Genomic DNA, 17,686 nt, shown 5'->3' with positions numbered 1-17,686 from the left:
TGTTTTGGATTTGACAGTTGTCCCAGAATATTTCCTGTATCCTCTCTGCTTCTTGTCACTGTATCTGAAAGTAGGTATTTTGAGAATGGTACCCAGAAGACATTTCTGGTTATTTTCAGATCATTTCTCTTTCAGAGGGGCAGATGGCAGTCCCACAAATTGCAGCGGAGGTGTGTTTTTCCTTACCCTTTGTGGGAATGGTTAAATGTCTAAGTTCAGGAAGTGTTTCGACAACACTCTCAGGCACATGGTGTGATTTCTGAGGTGTCCTGTGCAGGGCCAGGAGTTGGACTTGAAGGTCCTGATGGGTCCCTTCCAACTCAGGATATACTGTGATTCTAGGCATCTTTGGAACAAATCCTTTTGTCAAGAGGTGGGTGGATGCTGGAAGGAAGTTCTGCCTGTGTGGGGACTTGGCTTTCTCCTTGTCTTTCAGTACCAAAATGATCTCAAGTGGTTGAATTCTTCCCTGGAGATGTTTTTTGGGGGTTTTTGTTGTTACTATTAAGTTTGGTGTTCCATACCATTTGGCAGCGGCAGGAATTGACTGGACCTTTGAAGGGACAAGATGTATCTGGGCTGTTTTTCCTTTGTCTATGGTGTCTGAAACATGATCATTGGTCTTCCACGCAGTTATTGTTGCACTATGACACGAAATAACTCACGCATTTACACTAAGATCAAAAGAGTAAAAGGAAACTATTTCTGAGCTCGAAATATATAGAATTCTAAAAGTGACAGTGGACTGGAGGATGAAATTACTACTTCTCCAACCACACTGGTTAAACTAAGTCTATAAATTCTCTCCTCCCACAAAGAAGAATATAAAACAATCATTATTTACATGAAAGGGTGTGAGAAACTCTAGTAGAAATATGTAAACATCAGAAGGCATAGAAAACTTTTAAAATAACTTTAAAACTTTTAAAAGAACAGGGCGACACAGTTATCACATCAACAGAGTTGCCCCTATCTATTTTGAAGAGAAACTATACAAAGCTGCAGCAGCACTTAGATAGCAAAGATACAAAGTAGGTTGCTGGCAAGGGTTATATCTTGGTAGAACAACCTCCTTTGGGACAGATGGAGCTGAAAGGCTCCAGAGTGTCAAGGGAATAATTAGATTTCAACATTTCATTTTCTACACTGCCAAATTTGGAACTCTTCCCTTACACAACAAACCAAAAAAATTCAATCACTTAGAATAATTTAGTAAAGAATCCTGGGTGGCAGCCACTACTGGTGTGAAGGGTGAGACAGAATGTGCCAGCTGTTAAAGATTGCTGTTAAAAGACTCATCATCAGAGAATGGCCTGGAAAGTAGAATTTGCAACAAAGAATTGCAAATTTTCATCACAAGGTAAAGATATTTCCATAAAATAATTTGTAAACTGGGATTCATGTTGAAACAACAGGTCTATCATCAAAGAAATAAAAAAGATATTGCATATCTTTGGTCCAAGTTGTTTAAACTGCCACAAGACAGCTCAGAGTGTTAGTGTGATTTGTTTCTGAACTGATGTTTATGATCATACATCTTGAACTGAGTCAAGTCCTTCACTTTCTGTTGGAGGGTGACCTCTTTTTCTTTTCTTCCAGTTTACTTATTTTGTTTCTCTTTTTGAACTACTTGCCTTATCAAAAATAGCACAAATAGGTTCTCTGGCTCCTGTATTTGGTGATTATTATTTGTAGCCTATTTCTCAGTCTAGTTCAAGATTCAGTTAAGCCTACTGCAGCCTCAGAAATGTTAGCTGAAACGCTGATTAGCTGGAAGAGACAATGCCCAACAGCGGTGTGGGTGCAGAGAGGATTAGCTGGTGGTGTCAGAATAATTTTACTAAGACATGTTATGATGACTGTATTTAGTACTGACTTGTTCAAAGTACTGTCCAGAGGTCAGGAGTATGTCTGCCTCCCAGCCATCATTCTCCTTCCTCCAGAGATATTTAAATAAGAAAAGGAAAGAGGGCATGAAGAATTTCCCTAGTACAAGTCAGATAGCAGAAATGAGCAGTCCTGTTAAAGAACACAAGTATGGCACAATGCTTATGCAGAGCTACCAGAAACAGAAGAGATGGAGTGAAGACTATCATCCACTTTCCCTTCCAAACTACCCCCCAGGTCTGTTTACCTTTTGAAAGAATCATTGCAGACTTCTGGGGGAAGTTGATTGAGAGGAAGATGGTGCTGTGTTTTTTTGTGCTTTGCACCGTACCTCTGAGGAAGGTCATGGCTTCTTCAGCTCCAGTTCTGTAGCATCAGGGTTGGTCCACCTCTTTAGCTCTTCCAGCAGAGCCAACTTAGTGTCCACACAAATGTCAGAATTGTTTGCAGTGAAGGCTGGTAGTCCTGTTGTGGAAGTACAGTTCTGTGATTTGAGCAGTTGATTTTATCTGCTAGTTGTGTTTAAAGAAAGCAACAAAAATTTAATACATGATTAAAAATAGATTAGTGTTTTGTTTAGTCCTTCATACAATTACAAAACAGACACTGAAATGTGTTATAGCAATCAAAAGTTAATTAAACTTCTGAAAAAAATAACAGATTCAATGTGAAAGCTGTGTCAGATACAATTACTGTTTTTATTGCAACAAACAGAAATTTGCATCTATTAGGGGAAAAATGTAGCCAGATAAAAGACACACAATCTGCTTGCTTACTGCAATTGCCTAAAGGAAGTAAGAACAGTGTTAGTTTCTTTCTCATTGGGCCAGTGAGATTTAGCTACTCTATTTTTTCCTGTTGGGTGTCTCCTGAACGAAATCTTTGTCTGTATGATTAACAGGCATTAATATTAAAAGGACTTCTGTGACTCCAGTGGAATCAACAGAGCAGTAGGGATGGGCACCTGCAGTACGTACCATGGGGTCTGACTGTAACACGGTGGACTGGTTAGAACCAGTATGTTTATTCTTTGTTTTCACAGAACTAAGCTGATGCCATACGCCCATATGCTCTTTCTTGTGCAGAGCAAATCTTGAGTTTCAACACCTCACTCTTAATTCTGGAATTCAGAGGAAGGCTGAACGGAGTCGTGAAGCTGACTCCATGAGGAGTCCCTCAAAGGTCAGCAGTTTTCTGCTTTACCATTAGGAATGGTATTGCCAGATCCAGGTTGATCCCTGCAGGTGTATCCAAATGTACATGCTTCCCTGGTCTCCTGAGTTTGGGATCTGGGTTCTACACAGCAGGAGCACATGAGAACAACTTGGGTGTAGGACAGTACTGACTCAATGGTGAGGGAAGCAGCAACCAGCACTGAGTGAGAAAAGGGTAACCTTATGGTTAGAGGGCCTGGAGCAAACAGGGCGGGAGTAATAGAGCTCAGTGACAGTCAACAGCTGTACAGGCTGTTTGCCATCCCTGAGCAAGCTTGGTAGGGCCACCCAGGCCACCCTTGACCAGTCAAAGACAGCTTCAGCTTCCTGTGCTCTGTATGGAGCTGCTGACTGCAGGAGTTCAGAGCCTGGCACTGCTCTGGCAGTTGGGGGTCTGGTTTTCTTCAAGCCCCTGAGCTAACCCATGCCTGGCTGATGTAGATGGGTGTTGCCAACTGGGTTCCTCCTGATGGAGGAGGTATTTAAAACAGGCACAATAGAGCACAGCTCCTACATTCTTTATTTTCCTATCATCAAGGTTGGTCTGCTGTATCCAATGTGGGGACTCCTCCACCCCTGCCATATAAAGGAATTAAAGTCTGTTCTACCCAAGTATTGCTGCATCACTGCTCTCTTCACCTTATAAACACTTTTGCAATAGCAATTAGTAATACAGAATGTGGTTGTGTTACTTAATCCCTTTTTTTTCCTCTTCAGTGAGAAATTTTGATGATAATATGAGGATGTTGCTATAGACAAAGATGCGTCAGTGTCTTCTAGGATCTGAAACTTGAGCTTCCACATTTTCAATAGATGCCATATGTAACATCAGAGTATTGACATAAAGCCTCGCATTATTAAAAATGGACATGAAATGAGATGTGGCTTTTTCTGTTCCTTTCACAAACACTATGAGAGTAATTTATTATTCTCTCTGTACCTGGAGGACTCCTTGCCTCCAGTTACTGTTAAGTATGCAGGCATAATAAAGCTGCATGTCATTTTTTTTCATTTATATGGATGGCTTTCAAAGTAAACCTCACCACAGCTTCAGGCCAAAAGCTTTCTCCTTGAGTCACAGCTCCTATAATTTTTTCCCCTTGGGCACACTGATCCGTAGCTAGTCAGGGAAGCATGCACACAAATGATAGGTCATTAGGAAATTCTCTGAATGGCAAACCTCTGAAGTCAGCCCAAGTGCTATTTGCCATGCATCATGATAAAATTTGTGAGTTTGAGGAGGCACTAATTATATGCTTGGTCTGCCCTTTATGAGTTCTTGGAGCTGTTGTTTCCAGAACACAGCAACCTCTTTCTCAGCATAGTTCAGCAAGATTGCCAGAGCACAGTGAGCCAAGCAGGGGTTGACAGATTTTGGCATTTTATTCCCTTCAATGAAAAAATATTGCATTGCAACACAAATTGATACCTCACTTTGCCTTAGTGCAAAATCATATACTGATAGAGTGATGTTGATCTATGGGCTTTTCTTAAAATTATACTTTGGGCACTCATTTCCCTTAGAACAAATGGCAACTGTAAGACTTTCATTTACCATCAGCCTTTGGTTTTTGATTGTTTGTTTCAGTAATACAATAGTTTAAAAAAATATTTTCATTTTATATATATATATATATATACCTTTCATTATTTTATATACCTTTCATTATTTTAACCCACATACATAAAATGTGATCTTGGGAGGAAAAAGCAAATGTTTAATACAGTGAGCTAAATAATAAAAAGATTGCAAATTCTAATGAATATTCATGGAGTCAAATAAGATAATAAACGTGTCAAGAAATGATGTGGCTTCCTGCTATGACTTCCAGTGTAGATTAACATGTTTCAAAGAGTAGTGTCAAAAATTGTTTTTTAATTTTCACACTTTCTCAAAGCACCAAATTTTTAAATGCATCTTTCTGAATTCATTTAGGATGTTAGTACTAATGTATTACTAGATAGCTCAGAAGCATTGCAATGATAGGATTTTTCACATATTCTTTGATTGGTTTATTTTTTTTAAGTCATGGCTTCTTTCTTTTACAAAAGATGCTAAATTGCTGCTAGAGAGTGGAAGTGAAACACTTTAATATTTGAAGTTATAAAAGAATAGAAAAATAGTATTTTGTATAACTTTTTCTTACAGAGCTTTTTATTTCACAGATAATTCTTGGAAGTGCTGGAGGCTTACATTTTTATGATTAACAGAATAAAACAATTACTCTGTAACTTGGGATATTTTAATATCAATTACAGATGTTTAATCTTTCCTTGGATACTCTGTTTCTCATAGGACGAAAAATAATCATGTCTTCATAGTAACAGTCCCAGTGAGGACCACATCCAGATTTAAAAAATACTTAATTTTGGTGCCCACAGATAAATTCCACCACAAATATGACAAATTTCAGCTCCTGTTACAGAAAACATTGATCTAAATAATGCACTCTGGAGCTTGGAGAATGATTCAGCTCAGTTTCAGGCGAACCTCTAGGCTACATCTGTACTAAGAATCAACAGCAGGAAATACTCTTGTCCATTGCAACTCAACTTTACTCCTGACGTAGTTTTAGCCAGGGCTTGCTCACTAAGAAAAATATTCTGTTTCTGGTTCAGCAGTTAAGAACCAGTTAAGAACCTCTGGCTCAGTGTAAAACCTTGAAGAGCTACTGACATTCACAGCTGAGGATGAACCAGAGGAGTGTGTTCCAAGAATCAGTGCCCCGGCTTCAGAGGATAGATTGCCCCACAGTTCTACACGACAGTGCCTCATAGAGGGGGCACTGACAATGAGAAGTGTTCTTGGGTAACAGTTATTTTCAGCTGAGATTGGTCCTGGCACATGAACCTCTGCAGCAGGCTGCTATAATTGTGTAAGGTTGTCATAATTGTGTAAGTGGTCCATACACACTCAAAGTTTATTGATGCCTTCTGAAATTGCACTGCTACTGTAGGGATTTATGAGATAAGTATTGCATGGAGCAAAACTGAACTGGTTTAGAACATTAACCAGATTTTAAAAATAATTACACAAAAACCAGTAAAAATTGAGGTAATGTTTTGATCAGCCTCATTGATCAAATAAGATTGATTTGCTACATAAAACTTGTTTAGGCTCAGGGTTCTGATGTTAACAAAAATGCTTCCTGTAAAACAAGCTCATTACTGAGAAAAATGAATGAAAAGCAGAAACTGAAACTGTGAATGTCATTGTGACTCAGATCTGTAGTGTCAAATGGTTTACTGAAGCTTTTACGAAAGTCACCATTTTTTTATTCTGTATTTGTACACTGTCTAAAGCAACAGGACTCTTTCTGCCCCTGAGACTCTTATAACAGCAAATTATCTCCATTACTAAAAAAAAATATAGGAAAGAAGAAAAGAAGAAAATGCCAGTCTTCCTTCAATGTTTGTAAAATATATGGCAAACATTAGGAATAGTTTCAAAACATTTGTTTTTCCCTTCAGGTGTGGAAATACTGTTAATGTGTGTTAATTCCATTCATGCAGGGAATATCTATATATGTAAAGTACCTAAGAAAAATTATGTGGCTTTGTTACAGAAGGGCATATTCAACCAAATGAATAGTTTCATTTTCTGCATCACTTCCTAAAGGTTGGAAAAATTGCTGTAATATAAGCTACATCTTCACTGTGATGTGACTGTTACTATAGAAAGCAATATTAACCTGAAGAACTTGATGACTGACTTCAGAAGAGTCTAGTAACAATTTAAATAAGGTTTTCATCTCTTCTTGACTGTGAAAGACTGCATTGTTTAAAATTCTACAGGAAAGCAATATATAAACTAAATTGGTATCTGTTCTTCAAGACCTTCTTCCTCCATTATAGAAACTGAATGAAAGCAAACAATTTCTTTTCAGTTTTAGATTTGGCAAAGCTTTTACATTGGATGAAGCTACTTATGTGGTCGTATATTTATTGGCAATACTATTACACATGATAAAGAGAAATTATTAAATTGTTAGTGTTGTGTGTTTTCTTTGTGCTTGTTAAAGGTGTTGCATTTTCAAGTACTGCCATATATAATAAACAGAAATTTCTTCTTAAACTAGGTAATATTTTACATAAAAATGCAGGTAAACCTGCCTTGTTTTGAATGGGTATTTGAAATCAGAATCTATTAAAACCCCTTGAGCCAAATTTACTATGCAACAAGTGGGCATAACTGCCTCCATGCAGTGACGTCAGTGACATTGACCTTGGTGTCTAAGCCTAGCAGGAAAAAGACTTTAGAAGAAAAATTCCAGTGAATGACAGAGCGGTAATATCACAACACAGGGTTCTCCTCATAAATGCCTGCAGTTGTTTTCTCCTCGAATGCCTGAAATTCCCTATTTACACATTTTTGAGATGTGCCTTATTGATGTATCTAGAGCCTGTCATCCCAAGTATGCTACCGTGCCCCTGTGCACAAGCTCTGCCAAGCTGATGCTGGTCTGTGTAGGACCAGATCAGTGTTTCAGCATTAAGTAAAGCAACATGGAAGTTGCTTTAACTTCCATGAGGAGAACAGCAAAGATAAAACAAAGAACTCACACCAGTAGGCATTTTGGCTTGGATTATTCAGCAGCCTGATACAGTTTGTCAACCCCACAGGAGAATGCTCTTTTGGCAAGAGCTTGCTCTAGATGGTCTCAGAGCTGCCAAAGGGAGGAGGTGGCAGCTATCCTGAGACACAGTGAGACAAGAGGTAATGCCCAAGGCTCATTAGCCAGGGCAGAGCCCTCAACTAAGTAATTGTCACCATGTGACAAAAAAAGATAAAAAACATCATTTTTACATTATTTATCTTAAAAGTACCAGGGCTGGCCAACCAGCCAGGAGGGGAAAAAACCCAGAATCTGGGACTCCCATACTCACTTATCCTAGTATGCAGTGGTATACCTCTGTGGCCAAAGGTTGCAGGCCTGGTCATGAAGCTAAAATGATTCCTTGGTTCTGAAGAATCTTTCTTCTGCCATTCTTTAATATAATTTCTAGTTCAAATTGTGTCTGAAATAAATGGCTTATATGAGAAAGAGTTTGCAGTTACTATATTATTAATGTGGTACTATGCTACTTTTTTTTTTTAAAGTGACATCCTACTGCACACAAACCAACCTAATTATCTGCCAAGTAATTTTTCAAATGTTATTTCATTTTTAAATTTTGGAGTTATTTTGACAAGAAATCTTTCCTAGCTATACCTTGTGGGAGGATGGATTGTAGGAGACTAGAGATAGTGCTGAAGGCAATCTTACCCCTGAGGAATTGCAGCTGTGCTAATTATCAAAGAGTAGGAACAGCCTTGCCTTTAATAGGTCACAGCAATGTCCAATAAGGATGGTCCAATAAGGATGGGTGTTGTAAAAGAGTGGGTTAGCTGGTTGAGAGGAAAGCTGGAGTCAGGTGGTTGTGCTATTAGGGACAGAAAGGGTCAGGTGGTCATGATAGGGACAGGCAGGAGTCAGCCAGCTGTGTGGAAGAAAGAAAGGAGTCAGTGTTGTGAGGAGCTGCCTGTGAAAGCTCACAGAGAGAAGATATGAAAGTCTTACAGTAAGATAATAAACGGTGACAGTCAGTTCCCATCCACCATCAGTTGGTGCCAAGCACCAACGCCAACAATTGGTGGCCCATACGGGGATGGATCTTGACATACCTGAATACCCTTAATTGATCTTGGCTAGAGAAAGAATATATTTAAACACAAGACAATCTAATTTCACACAAAAATCAGTTCTATTTTTGTTATGTTATTGTTCAGGTTAAATAGCAATTTAGAGCCTATGAAACATTTTCCTACATTTACTTAGAGAAAACACTATCAGTTTGCATTAAAATAAAATATTGTGTCTTTAATTTTGTTACACTTTTTAAAAGTCTGAAGTGGAATTTTCTGCAAGATGCTAAGATAACCTGTAGTTTTCATCAAGACTTAAGTCTGGAAGTAAAAATCTTGTTAGTTTTCGTTGCATTTTCCTAGACTCATATTTTACCACTTTGTATTGTGCAATAATGTATCAGTCAAACAATGTAGAACAATATTTTCAAATGTTAAAATTTAAATAGGAAGCCAAGAGCAATTGTGAGAAGTGTACAATCCATAAAATTGTTTTCACAATGAGTAGAGATAGAAACACTACCCTATCCACTCCTCTATTCCACTAGAGTCAAGGCATTTAGAAAATGTCTGCTGTGTTGCTGAGCAAATTGATTCCCTTTCTAATGGCCCAACACAACATTTCACATCTGTATTCAATACAACCTACTGCCATGTTAGCTACCCTGATAACAGGGTAGTTAACAAACTAGTGCTAGAATAAATTATTAAAACTAAAAATATTGAGGATTGTTAGCTAAATTTTACTTTGTGCTAGATCAGCTTTACAAAACCTCACAAAAATATTTGTGTATTATTGTTGTTGGTGTTGGAGCTGCTCTCAAAATAAGTAAGTGTATCATACGTTTGTGCCATGCTCTTTTCCCTGTAAAGGCCTTGAAGTGACCCATATCTCAAGCGTGTGCCTTGCTGTGATCCTGCAGTACCGACTCCATTGATGCGACATGCACGGTATCTTGCACTTTAACACTGCCTCCAACTGCTCCAGGTAGGAAAAACAATTATGCAAATTTCCTGCAATGCAAAAGGTAACATGATTTCCAGAAGCAGTGAAAAAAAGCCCTGGTGTCTATATCACAGTTTCAAAATGCAGTGGCTTGCTAGTTTTCAGTATTCTTTTTCAGTTTGGTTTGACAGTAGGGTAAATTATTGCAAAATGATGTGACCTCTTCAGGTGTCTGTGGACATGCAAAATACAGCTGTCTGTAGATATGCAAAATATGCTCATCTGGGTATATCAGAAATGTAGGTTGAATGAGAATCACTTCAAGGACTGGAAAAAAATAATTTTCAGCATTGTACTTTGTGTTGTAGCTGAGTACTGGAACATGCATTTGGAAATGACGGGGTTTAGCAAAATGCTTGATTAGAACTTTTAATAATATAATTTTAAAAGCAACATTTAAAATGGTGAAAATTCTGCTCACTATGAAAGAGAGGAAATGTTCATTATAATAACACTTTAAATTGATGTAAAATCCTCTGATGCATTACATATTACGGCCAATAACAACAATAGACACTGTCTATACTATATTTTATATCGGCAGACTAATGACCTGAAATTGATAAGATCTGAATTATTTCTATAATATCACTTAGCTGAATAAGGACTGTTCATGGAATTTTATGAACAGATCATGTCAAACCAATCTAATTTCCTTCTACAAGGTTGTTACAAGGCTTGTAGGTGGGAGAGAAATGGGAGATTATGTATGTCCTAAAGCTTTAAGCAAATCTCAGGAACAGAAATGGGTTTCGATGAACTTTTACTGAGTGAGGGTAAACGGGATGGAACATCAAAACTATCATCAGAACAATGATCAGTGCCAAACAATAGCACAAGAGGCAATAGGCAGAAATTGATGCACAGGAAGTTCCTCCTGAATTTGAGGAAGAACAACTTTATTGTGCAGGTGATCTAGCCCTGGAACAGATTGCTAAAAGAGGCTGTAGAGTCTCCCTCACTGGAAATACTTAATTATAATATTAAATAATTAATATTTAAGTCTATCTGGATGGAATCTTGTGCATGTCCTCTAGAATGGCACAAGATTGTGCCATTGTACTCCTTGTTTGAGCAAGGAGGTTGGACAAGATGATCCGCGGTGGTGGCCTTCCAACTTGACTAATTCTGTGATTCTTAAAACCCAAACAATAAAAAAAATCAAAATAAGCAAAAAAAAAAAAAAAAAAAAAAAACCAACAAAAAAACCCAAACAAAAAACCCAAACAAACAAAAAAACACCACAAACAAACAAAACAAAAAACAACAACAACAAAAAAACCCAAATCCAAACAGGTGGCATCTGTCTCGGCTACAGGTCTCTTTGTTCTTTTCCGTAACGATCCAAAGGAGGAAATGGGATATATTATATTTGTAAAGGACACAAACCAAGACGGGACCGAGCTCTTGCCCAACCATTTTGCGGGCCGAGATGAGAATTCAGAAGGCACCGACGAGCCGAAGGAGCACTGCCGACAGCGCCAGAACGAGCCTCTGCGAAGACAACTGCAGCATAATGAGGAACTAGCCCGAAGCACTTTGCAATGCATGCGGTCACTCGGGGTGATCCCTTGGCCCCGTTTTCCTTAGAGACAGCGGTAGGGATCTGCTTTCCGTGCTGCCGCTTCCCAGTGCCGCTGGTCGGCGGGAGGCCGCGGGGAACTCCCGCAGCTCCGGAGCAGCGGCACCTCTCGGCACCACGCCCTCAGCTCCGGCAAGCCGCACGCTGCCCCCGGGGCTGCCGGGCCCACCCAGCGCCAGCCCCGCGGGCGGGCAGCGGGCGGAGCGCGGCGCGGCGCGGGGGGCGGGCCGAGGCGCGGCCGCACGGCGCCATCTCAGCGCGCCCGGCCATGGGAGGTGTTGCTTGGCGCTGGGCACTGCGCGCCGCCCGCCTCCTGCCCGGCGCCGGCGGCGGGAGGGCTCCGGCGGCGCGGCGGGGCGGCCCGGGCTGCGCGCCTGCCGCTTGCGCCACTCCGTCCGCCGGCTCCGCGGTGAGTGAGGCGGGAGCTGCGCCGTGCGTCACGGCTGCCGGGGCGGGAGCGGAATGGGGCGGGTGAGGGCCGGGCCGGGGTGGGTTGGGCTGTCCCTGTGCTTGCGGGGGTGCCGTAGGGGCGGCAGGCGGGACCGTCTGTCCGTGCGCGGGTGCCCTGAGCGGCCGTGTCCTGCGGCAGCCGGTTCAGCAGCAGCGTCCCTGCGGGGTGCGGTCGGGGGCAGCGCCGGGCCGGGAGAGGAAGATGGACGAGCTCTGCACACTTTTTACCCGGACTGCCGTGAACTTGGTGGGAGCAATGCGCGGCGCCAAGCACCCGTGGCGGTACCACTGTGCCAGCCGGGAGCAGGTGGGACTCTGCCTGCGGGGATGCTCGGCTCGGCTGCTCCGTCCGTCCAGCCGTGGGGGCCCCGCGTGTGGCTCTGGTGCGGCAGGAGCAGCGGAGCGGGGCGCGCTCCAGCGCCCGCACACGTGCGGTGCCTGTGGCACGGCTCAGGGCAGGGACAGCTCTCGGGCAGCGCCTGTCCGGCACCGCCTGCCCTCAGCACCTCGCGTTCCTCCTCCTTCGCTGCTGCTGCATTTGTTGTGCCTGAAACAACTGTACCGAAAGGACCGCCAAGTCTAGTCTGTTTCATACAGCTCCGACCTGTAAGCAGTGTTTTGGTTTATTTCAACGCTTTTTTTTTTTTCCTTTGGCTGTTAATATCAATAATATTGAAGTGTTTGTGAAAAAAAAAACGTGGCTGGTGTTATTTTAAGTTGGCCGAGTCCTTGCCTGCCTGTGAAGCAGCTTCCCTTTGGGAGAGCCCCTGTGCAGAATGTTTTTTAGACAAGTGGTGAAAATTTCTCAGTGTGTATGTACGTTCTGTCCTGTCAGCTTTCTTTGTGAGAACGGCAGGTTGGTGCACATGCATTCACTTGGTTTTTGGTTTTTGTTAGTCCTCAAGCTCTGGGGATGAGGCTCTGAGGGACAAACGTGCTCGGATCCTATCACGGGGACTGCCAAAGCAGAAGCCCATAGAAGGAGTTAAGCAGGTGGTGGTTGTGGCTTCTGGAAAAGGGGGAGTTGGAAAATCAACAACAGCAGGTAAGGTATTTTTTTAAATAATTTCCTTTGCACATTTTCTAGTGTTTTGTATGGAATATTTAGGTGCTTCTGTCATTACCTTGTGATTGGGTTCCATAACATTTCACCTCTGACAAGTCCTGTTGCAGCCATTGAGAATCTACTTGGATACAGAAATCTTGGCTTTAACTTAGGTGTGAATTTAGCTTTCAAATCCTATCTTTGTAATAGTGCAGTGCTGTCCTGAGACATCGGGGCATCTTAAGAGGTGATGTAGGCTGAGGTGAAAGGGATCGTATGCTAGTGCAGTGACACTGTTCCTCCTTCCCTGGCTGCTTAGGTGTGCCTATACAGTGCTTTTCTCTGTAGAGGACACTAATATTTAGAAAGTTTCCAGATCAGGACTCTGTATAATTTTCTCAACTACTTATTGCAGGTGTTTTATGAAGAAAAAGTGGAACAGTACTTACAAACAACACAAATTGATCAGATCCTTGAGAAGCACCTTGAACTCTTCTCTCAACTCCACCATTAGGTTTTGAATTAATTTTTCCTCTAATTTTTTTCTCTACCACTTGTTCCTAGATGGTAAAATGAGATAGTACATGGGTTACCAGTACTGCAGAAATTGACTTGAACTTAAACAGATGACTGAATGGAAAAATAGTTGTTGTGCCAACAAATGTGGTGGCCTTCTTACAGAGAGAAGAGTGACTGGTGTCATCAGCCTGGACTTCTGCAGAACATTTGTCACTGTCCTGCATGACATCCTTGTCTCTGAACTGGAGAGACTGGGAGTTTATGGATGGACCACTTGGTGGATTAGGAATTGGGTAGATGGCTGCATTGCATCCGGGTCTGGGTCCCCCAGCATAAGAAGGACCTGTGAGAGTGTGTCCAACAAGTACCACAAAGAGGATCAGAGGGCTAGAGCACCTCTGCTGTGAAGACAGGCTGAGAGAGTTGGAGTTGTTTAGCCTGGAGAAGAGAAGGTTTCGAGGAGACTCTCAGAGAACCTTCCAGTAATTAAAGGGGGCTTAAAGAAAGGAAGGAGTGTGGCTTTTTATGTGGGCAGATAGGGCAAGGGTGAATAGTTCTAAACCAGAAGTGGAGAGATGTAGATTAGCTGCTAGGAAGAAATTCTATACTGTTATGGTGGTGAGGCACTGGAACAGATTGCCCAGACAAGCGGTGGTTGTCCCATCCCTGCAAATATTCAAAGCCAGGTTAGATGGGATTTTGCACAACCTTGTCTAGTGGAAGGTGGCCCTGTCCATGGCAGGGGTTTGGAGCTGGGTCATCTTTAGGGTCCCTTCCAACCCAAACCATCCTAGGATACTATGACACTGAAAGTAAACTTCTTGGAACATATTTCTTCTGTAAAGTGTTAGAAATATGTTTAAGATATCTTTCTTAGCATCTAGGCTGGAGAAGAGTCATCCTTTAGTTGAAGCATGTCTGCTATTCATTTCCATGTATTGTGAATAACACATGGATGTAGCTCTTAATTTATAATTTTGGGGTTTGTATTTCAGCCATGTTTGAACAGACTAAGTGTCTAATAATTTCTAGAATAGAGTAATACGATATCTGTACTAAAAGTAACTGTTCTTAAAAAAAAAGGTCTTTTTTTTTCTTTTTATCTATTATCTATCCTATATGTAGGATACACATACCTGTACAAAGACATGCAAAACAGTTAAAACTTGTGTTTCTTAACCATCAGAAGATATAGCATTATGATACATAGACTGGTTGTTGCAGGTTACTAAAAATACCAAATACCTGTTCATCAATTGACAGTTTACATAATGAACATATTTTGAAAAGTAAATTCAGATTATTCTGCTCATGTCTGCAAACAAATATCTGAATTTAAGTTCTTGTAACTGGCATCTGTGTGCAATTTCTACATAAAATATAACACATGTATGAATAATACTTAGAGCTGTGAGTTCATTCCTATGTATTTAAAAATATAAAATCAGGGTTCAACAAGCATTAAATAAGATATTGGAAATGTAAATGAAGCATTTACGTATATCTGTAATGGACAGCCTTTTTAAATGAATATTTTAATTTGTAATATTGAGAAGGAAATCTATATTCTTCTGTATTACAATGAGGATAAATTTCATGGATCAGATGAACAATTGAATTTCAGATAAGTTGTATAAACAAAAGTATTGCATGGCATCATTACTGAATTGTGTATTTAAAATGATGTTCTTACTCAGGGTTTATGGAGAACGTGTTTGGTGACAATTCTGCTCTGGTGCATTTTGAGAGCAGGAGTTGAAAAGAAAGGAGACTATTAAGCACCTCTAATTCCTAAAGCACCACAGGAAATATCATCAGTCCTGTGTATGTCAGAAGGCCTGTCAGGGCTTTTTTTTTTTTTTTTTTGTTCAGTATAGTTGTGTTTCAGTTGCTCTGGATCTCCATTTCAGGAAAAGAGCTTCTCTATTCTGGTCAAGTTTGTCAGGGTCATTCCCTAACCTGTTGAATAACTCATTCTGTTTATTACATACGGCTTTCAGGTTGTGCCTATACAGTGCTTTTCTCTGTAGAGGACACTAATATTTAGAAAGTTTCCAGATCAGGACTCTGTATAATTTTCTCAACTACTTATGCAGGTGTTTTATGAAGAAAAAGTGGAACAGTCTCTGTTGCTTCCAGTACTTTTTGGTCTTCTGAAATCAGTGTAGTCACTGATTAGAAGAAATTATGATACTGGAACAATATTTTTCAATGCATGTTTAAATACTTTGATTGTTTTTTGTTGTTTCTATTTGTCTAATTTGTTGGTTTATTTGTTTGCTATGTTCTCTGTCACTTTCCTGTCAAGTTTGTCTTTTAATGACATTCTTCTATATTTACCACATCTGACCAATGTCTGGGTTTTTTTGCTTTTTTTATTTATTTGTTTGTTTCTTAGTTCTTGCTCATCTGTTCCCTTTTTGCACTACTCTAAAGATGACAGTACTGAAGAAAATTGGTCCTGGCATGAAAAGAAGTCAAAGAGCGGTCTTGCAAGATGGGAAATTTCTAATTTAGTGCAAGTCTTAATATTTTCAGTTGTGCAAGTAGAACAAGATTAAAGGCTGGTGTTCTTGCTCACATTCTGCTAATCCTGATATTTGAGGAAAATACAAAAACTGAGTACATGGACCTTCAGACATTTTTAACGGAGACTAAGAGGCTGAGTTTTCATTATTGTTCAGGGAAACTGATATATTTGACCATGTGTTGACTACATCTCAGTCATATTAATTGCATTTTTTTCCCTCTTGCATACTTTTATTCTGGATGTAGGATGTACTATTATTGAAACTTTCTGATTTTGGGCCTCCTTTATATGTTAAAATATTCTCATAAACTCTATTTCTAAATGGCACTTATATTGATATATAGGTATCGAAAGTATCTTTCCAAAGTTCATCTAAATTATCTATAGGTACTTTATTGATGATGTGTATTAACCATATCAGATACAGACACAAAACTAGCTCTGTGCTTGTCTGCTTCTGGACCAAGAAGTTTTATTTGTATTGTTAGCTGAGTGTTTGGAGAGTTCAACTGTGCTATTCCTAGGGCCACTTCAGATTTGGAAATCAGAAAGTTGGACATTACAAGCTAATAAACCTTCCCAGACTTGTACTAATTTCAAGAGGACAGAGTCCTTCTAGAGTCACAGAATCACAGAATATACTGAGTTGGAAGGGACCCACAAGGATCATCAAATCCCAACTCCTGGCCCTGCACAGGAACATCCCCACGTGTCACACCCTGTGCCTGAGAGTTTTGTCCAAATGCTTCTTGAACTCTGTCAGGATGGTGCTGTGACAAATTCCCTGGGAATCCTGTTCCAGTGCCCAACCACCCTCTTAGGCTTCATGCCATTGAAGCTGTGTCAGGGGAGGTTTAGTTTAGATAAGACTATCTAGAGGTTTAGGTTGGATTAGATGAACTCTGATATTGCTGTGCATCATTCCTTATACTGATTCAGGTTTAGTGTGGATGGAGAGATCTTAGTGGCTTTTCTTGGAGCCTGCTGTGAGGTTGTATAGAATTTCTGGCATGTATTGCCTTGATGTCCTGCATTCCTGGTTATGGGAACCTAATTAGGGCCGGTATGAATGTTCAGGCTCAGGTTAGGTCCTATTCTGCATGTTTTTGCCCTCTTGGAACTGATGGTAATTCAAAAATAGGGGAATGCAAGATTCAGCTGGAATTCAAAATGAAGTGTTCAGCTAGATATCCATCTCAAAACCTTAGGTTTACATGCTCTGTTGTTCTGCCGTCTCCCTTCTTTCCCTTCAGTAGTCAAATATCCTTTATTGAAGAAGCATTATGGATCATGCTTTAATTTTCACACATGAAAGCTGTTTAAGAAGATAGATGTGTATTGTGATTTTAAGAAAGTCTTTGTCTCCTTTCTTCAGATTTCAGAGGGTGAATTTTCCTCTGATTCGGGGAATGGTTAATTGACCATCTATTTAAATACCAAACTGAAGAACAAAATCTATGTTCTTAGTTAGCTTAGGAGGAAAGAGGCTGTGTGCCTTCTTTGAGAAACAGTACAGTTGTCTGTGTTAACCCTTGACTATTTTGTTTGAAGGAACTTAGCTTTCTTGGTGTTAAGTATTTCAAAACAGGAATCTGGCTCCCCAGCCTCTTCTCAGAATTTTTGTACTCTTCCAGCACAACAAGGCTGATTGCAGTTTACCTTTCTTGAAAGAGTGACATACAGCAACATGTAAGGAAAACAGAAGATGTTACCCAAGAAAGAGTTGTGTGTGTTGGATTTTTTGCCATGTTTTTTTTTTTTCTTCTAAAACTCGTAACTTTTTGGGTTATAAAAATTACTTGTTTTTATTACTCTAGGAGGTCTCCC

At 40.3% G+C, this 17,686-nt stretch overlaps 1 protein-coding gene and 1 long non-coding RNA gene across 2 annotated transcripts in view; one reads left to right on the top strand and one right to left on the bottom strand.

Moving 5' to 3' along the window:
• Positions 1 to 8,941: 8,941 nt before the first annotated feature.
• Positions 8,942 to 11,498, bottom strand: LOC128789615 (uncharacterized). Its single transcript, XR_008431469.1, has 2 exons — positions 11,123 to 11,498; positions 8,942 to 9,741 (listed from the first exon to the last, which is right to left on the bottom strand). It is a non-coding gene; the product is annotated as an uncharacterized LOC128789615 (long non-coding RNA).
• An 85-nt stretch (positions 11,499 to 11,583) lies between these two features.
• NUBPL (NUBP iron-sulfur cluster assembly factor, mitochondrial) overlaps positions 11,584 to 17,686 on the top strand; it is an 80,533-nt gene continuing 74,430 nt past the window's right edge. Inside the window, exons 1-2 of the mRNA XM_053946814.1 lie at positions 11,584 to 11,724; positions 12,663 to 12,810. Of these exons, the coding sequence (XP_053802789.1) occupies positions 11,584 to 11,724; positions 12,663 to 12,810 (289 nt within the window). The remainder of the gene's footprint in view (positions 11,725 to 12,662; positions 12,811 to 17,686) is intronic.

This window comes from Vidua chalybeata, chromosome 6 (assembly GCF_026979565.1).
Source record: "Vidua chalybeata isolate OUT-0048 chromosome 6, bVidCha1 merged haplotype, whole genome shotgun sequence".
Taxonomy (NCBI): domain Eukaryota; kingdom Metazoa; phylum Chordata; class Aves; order Passeriformes; family Viduidae; genus Vidua; species Vidua chalybeata.
This window is presented reverse-complemented; position numbering and strand designations above follow the sequence as displayed.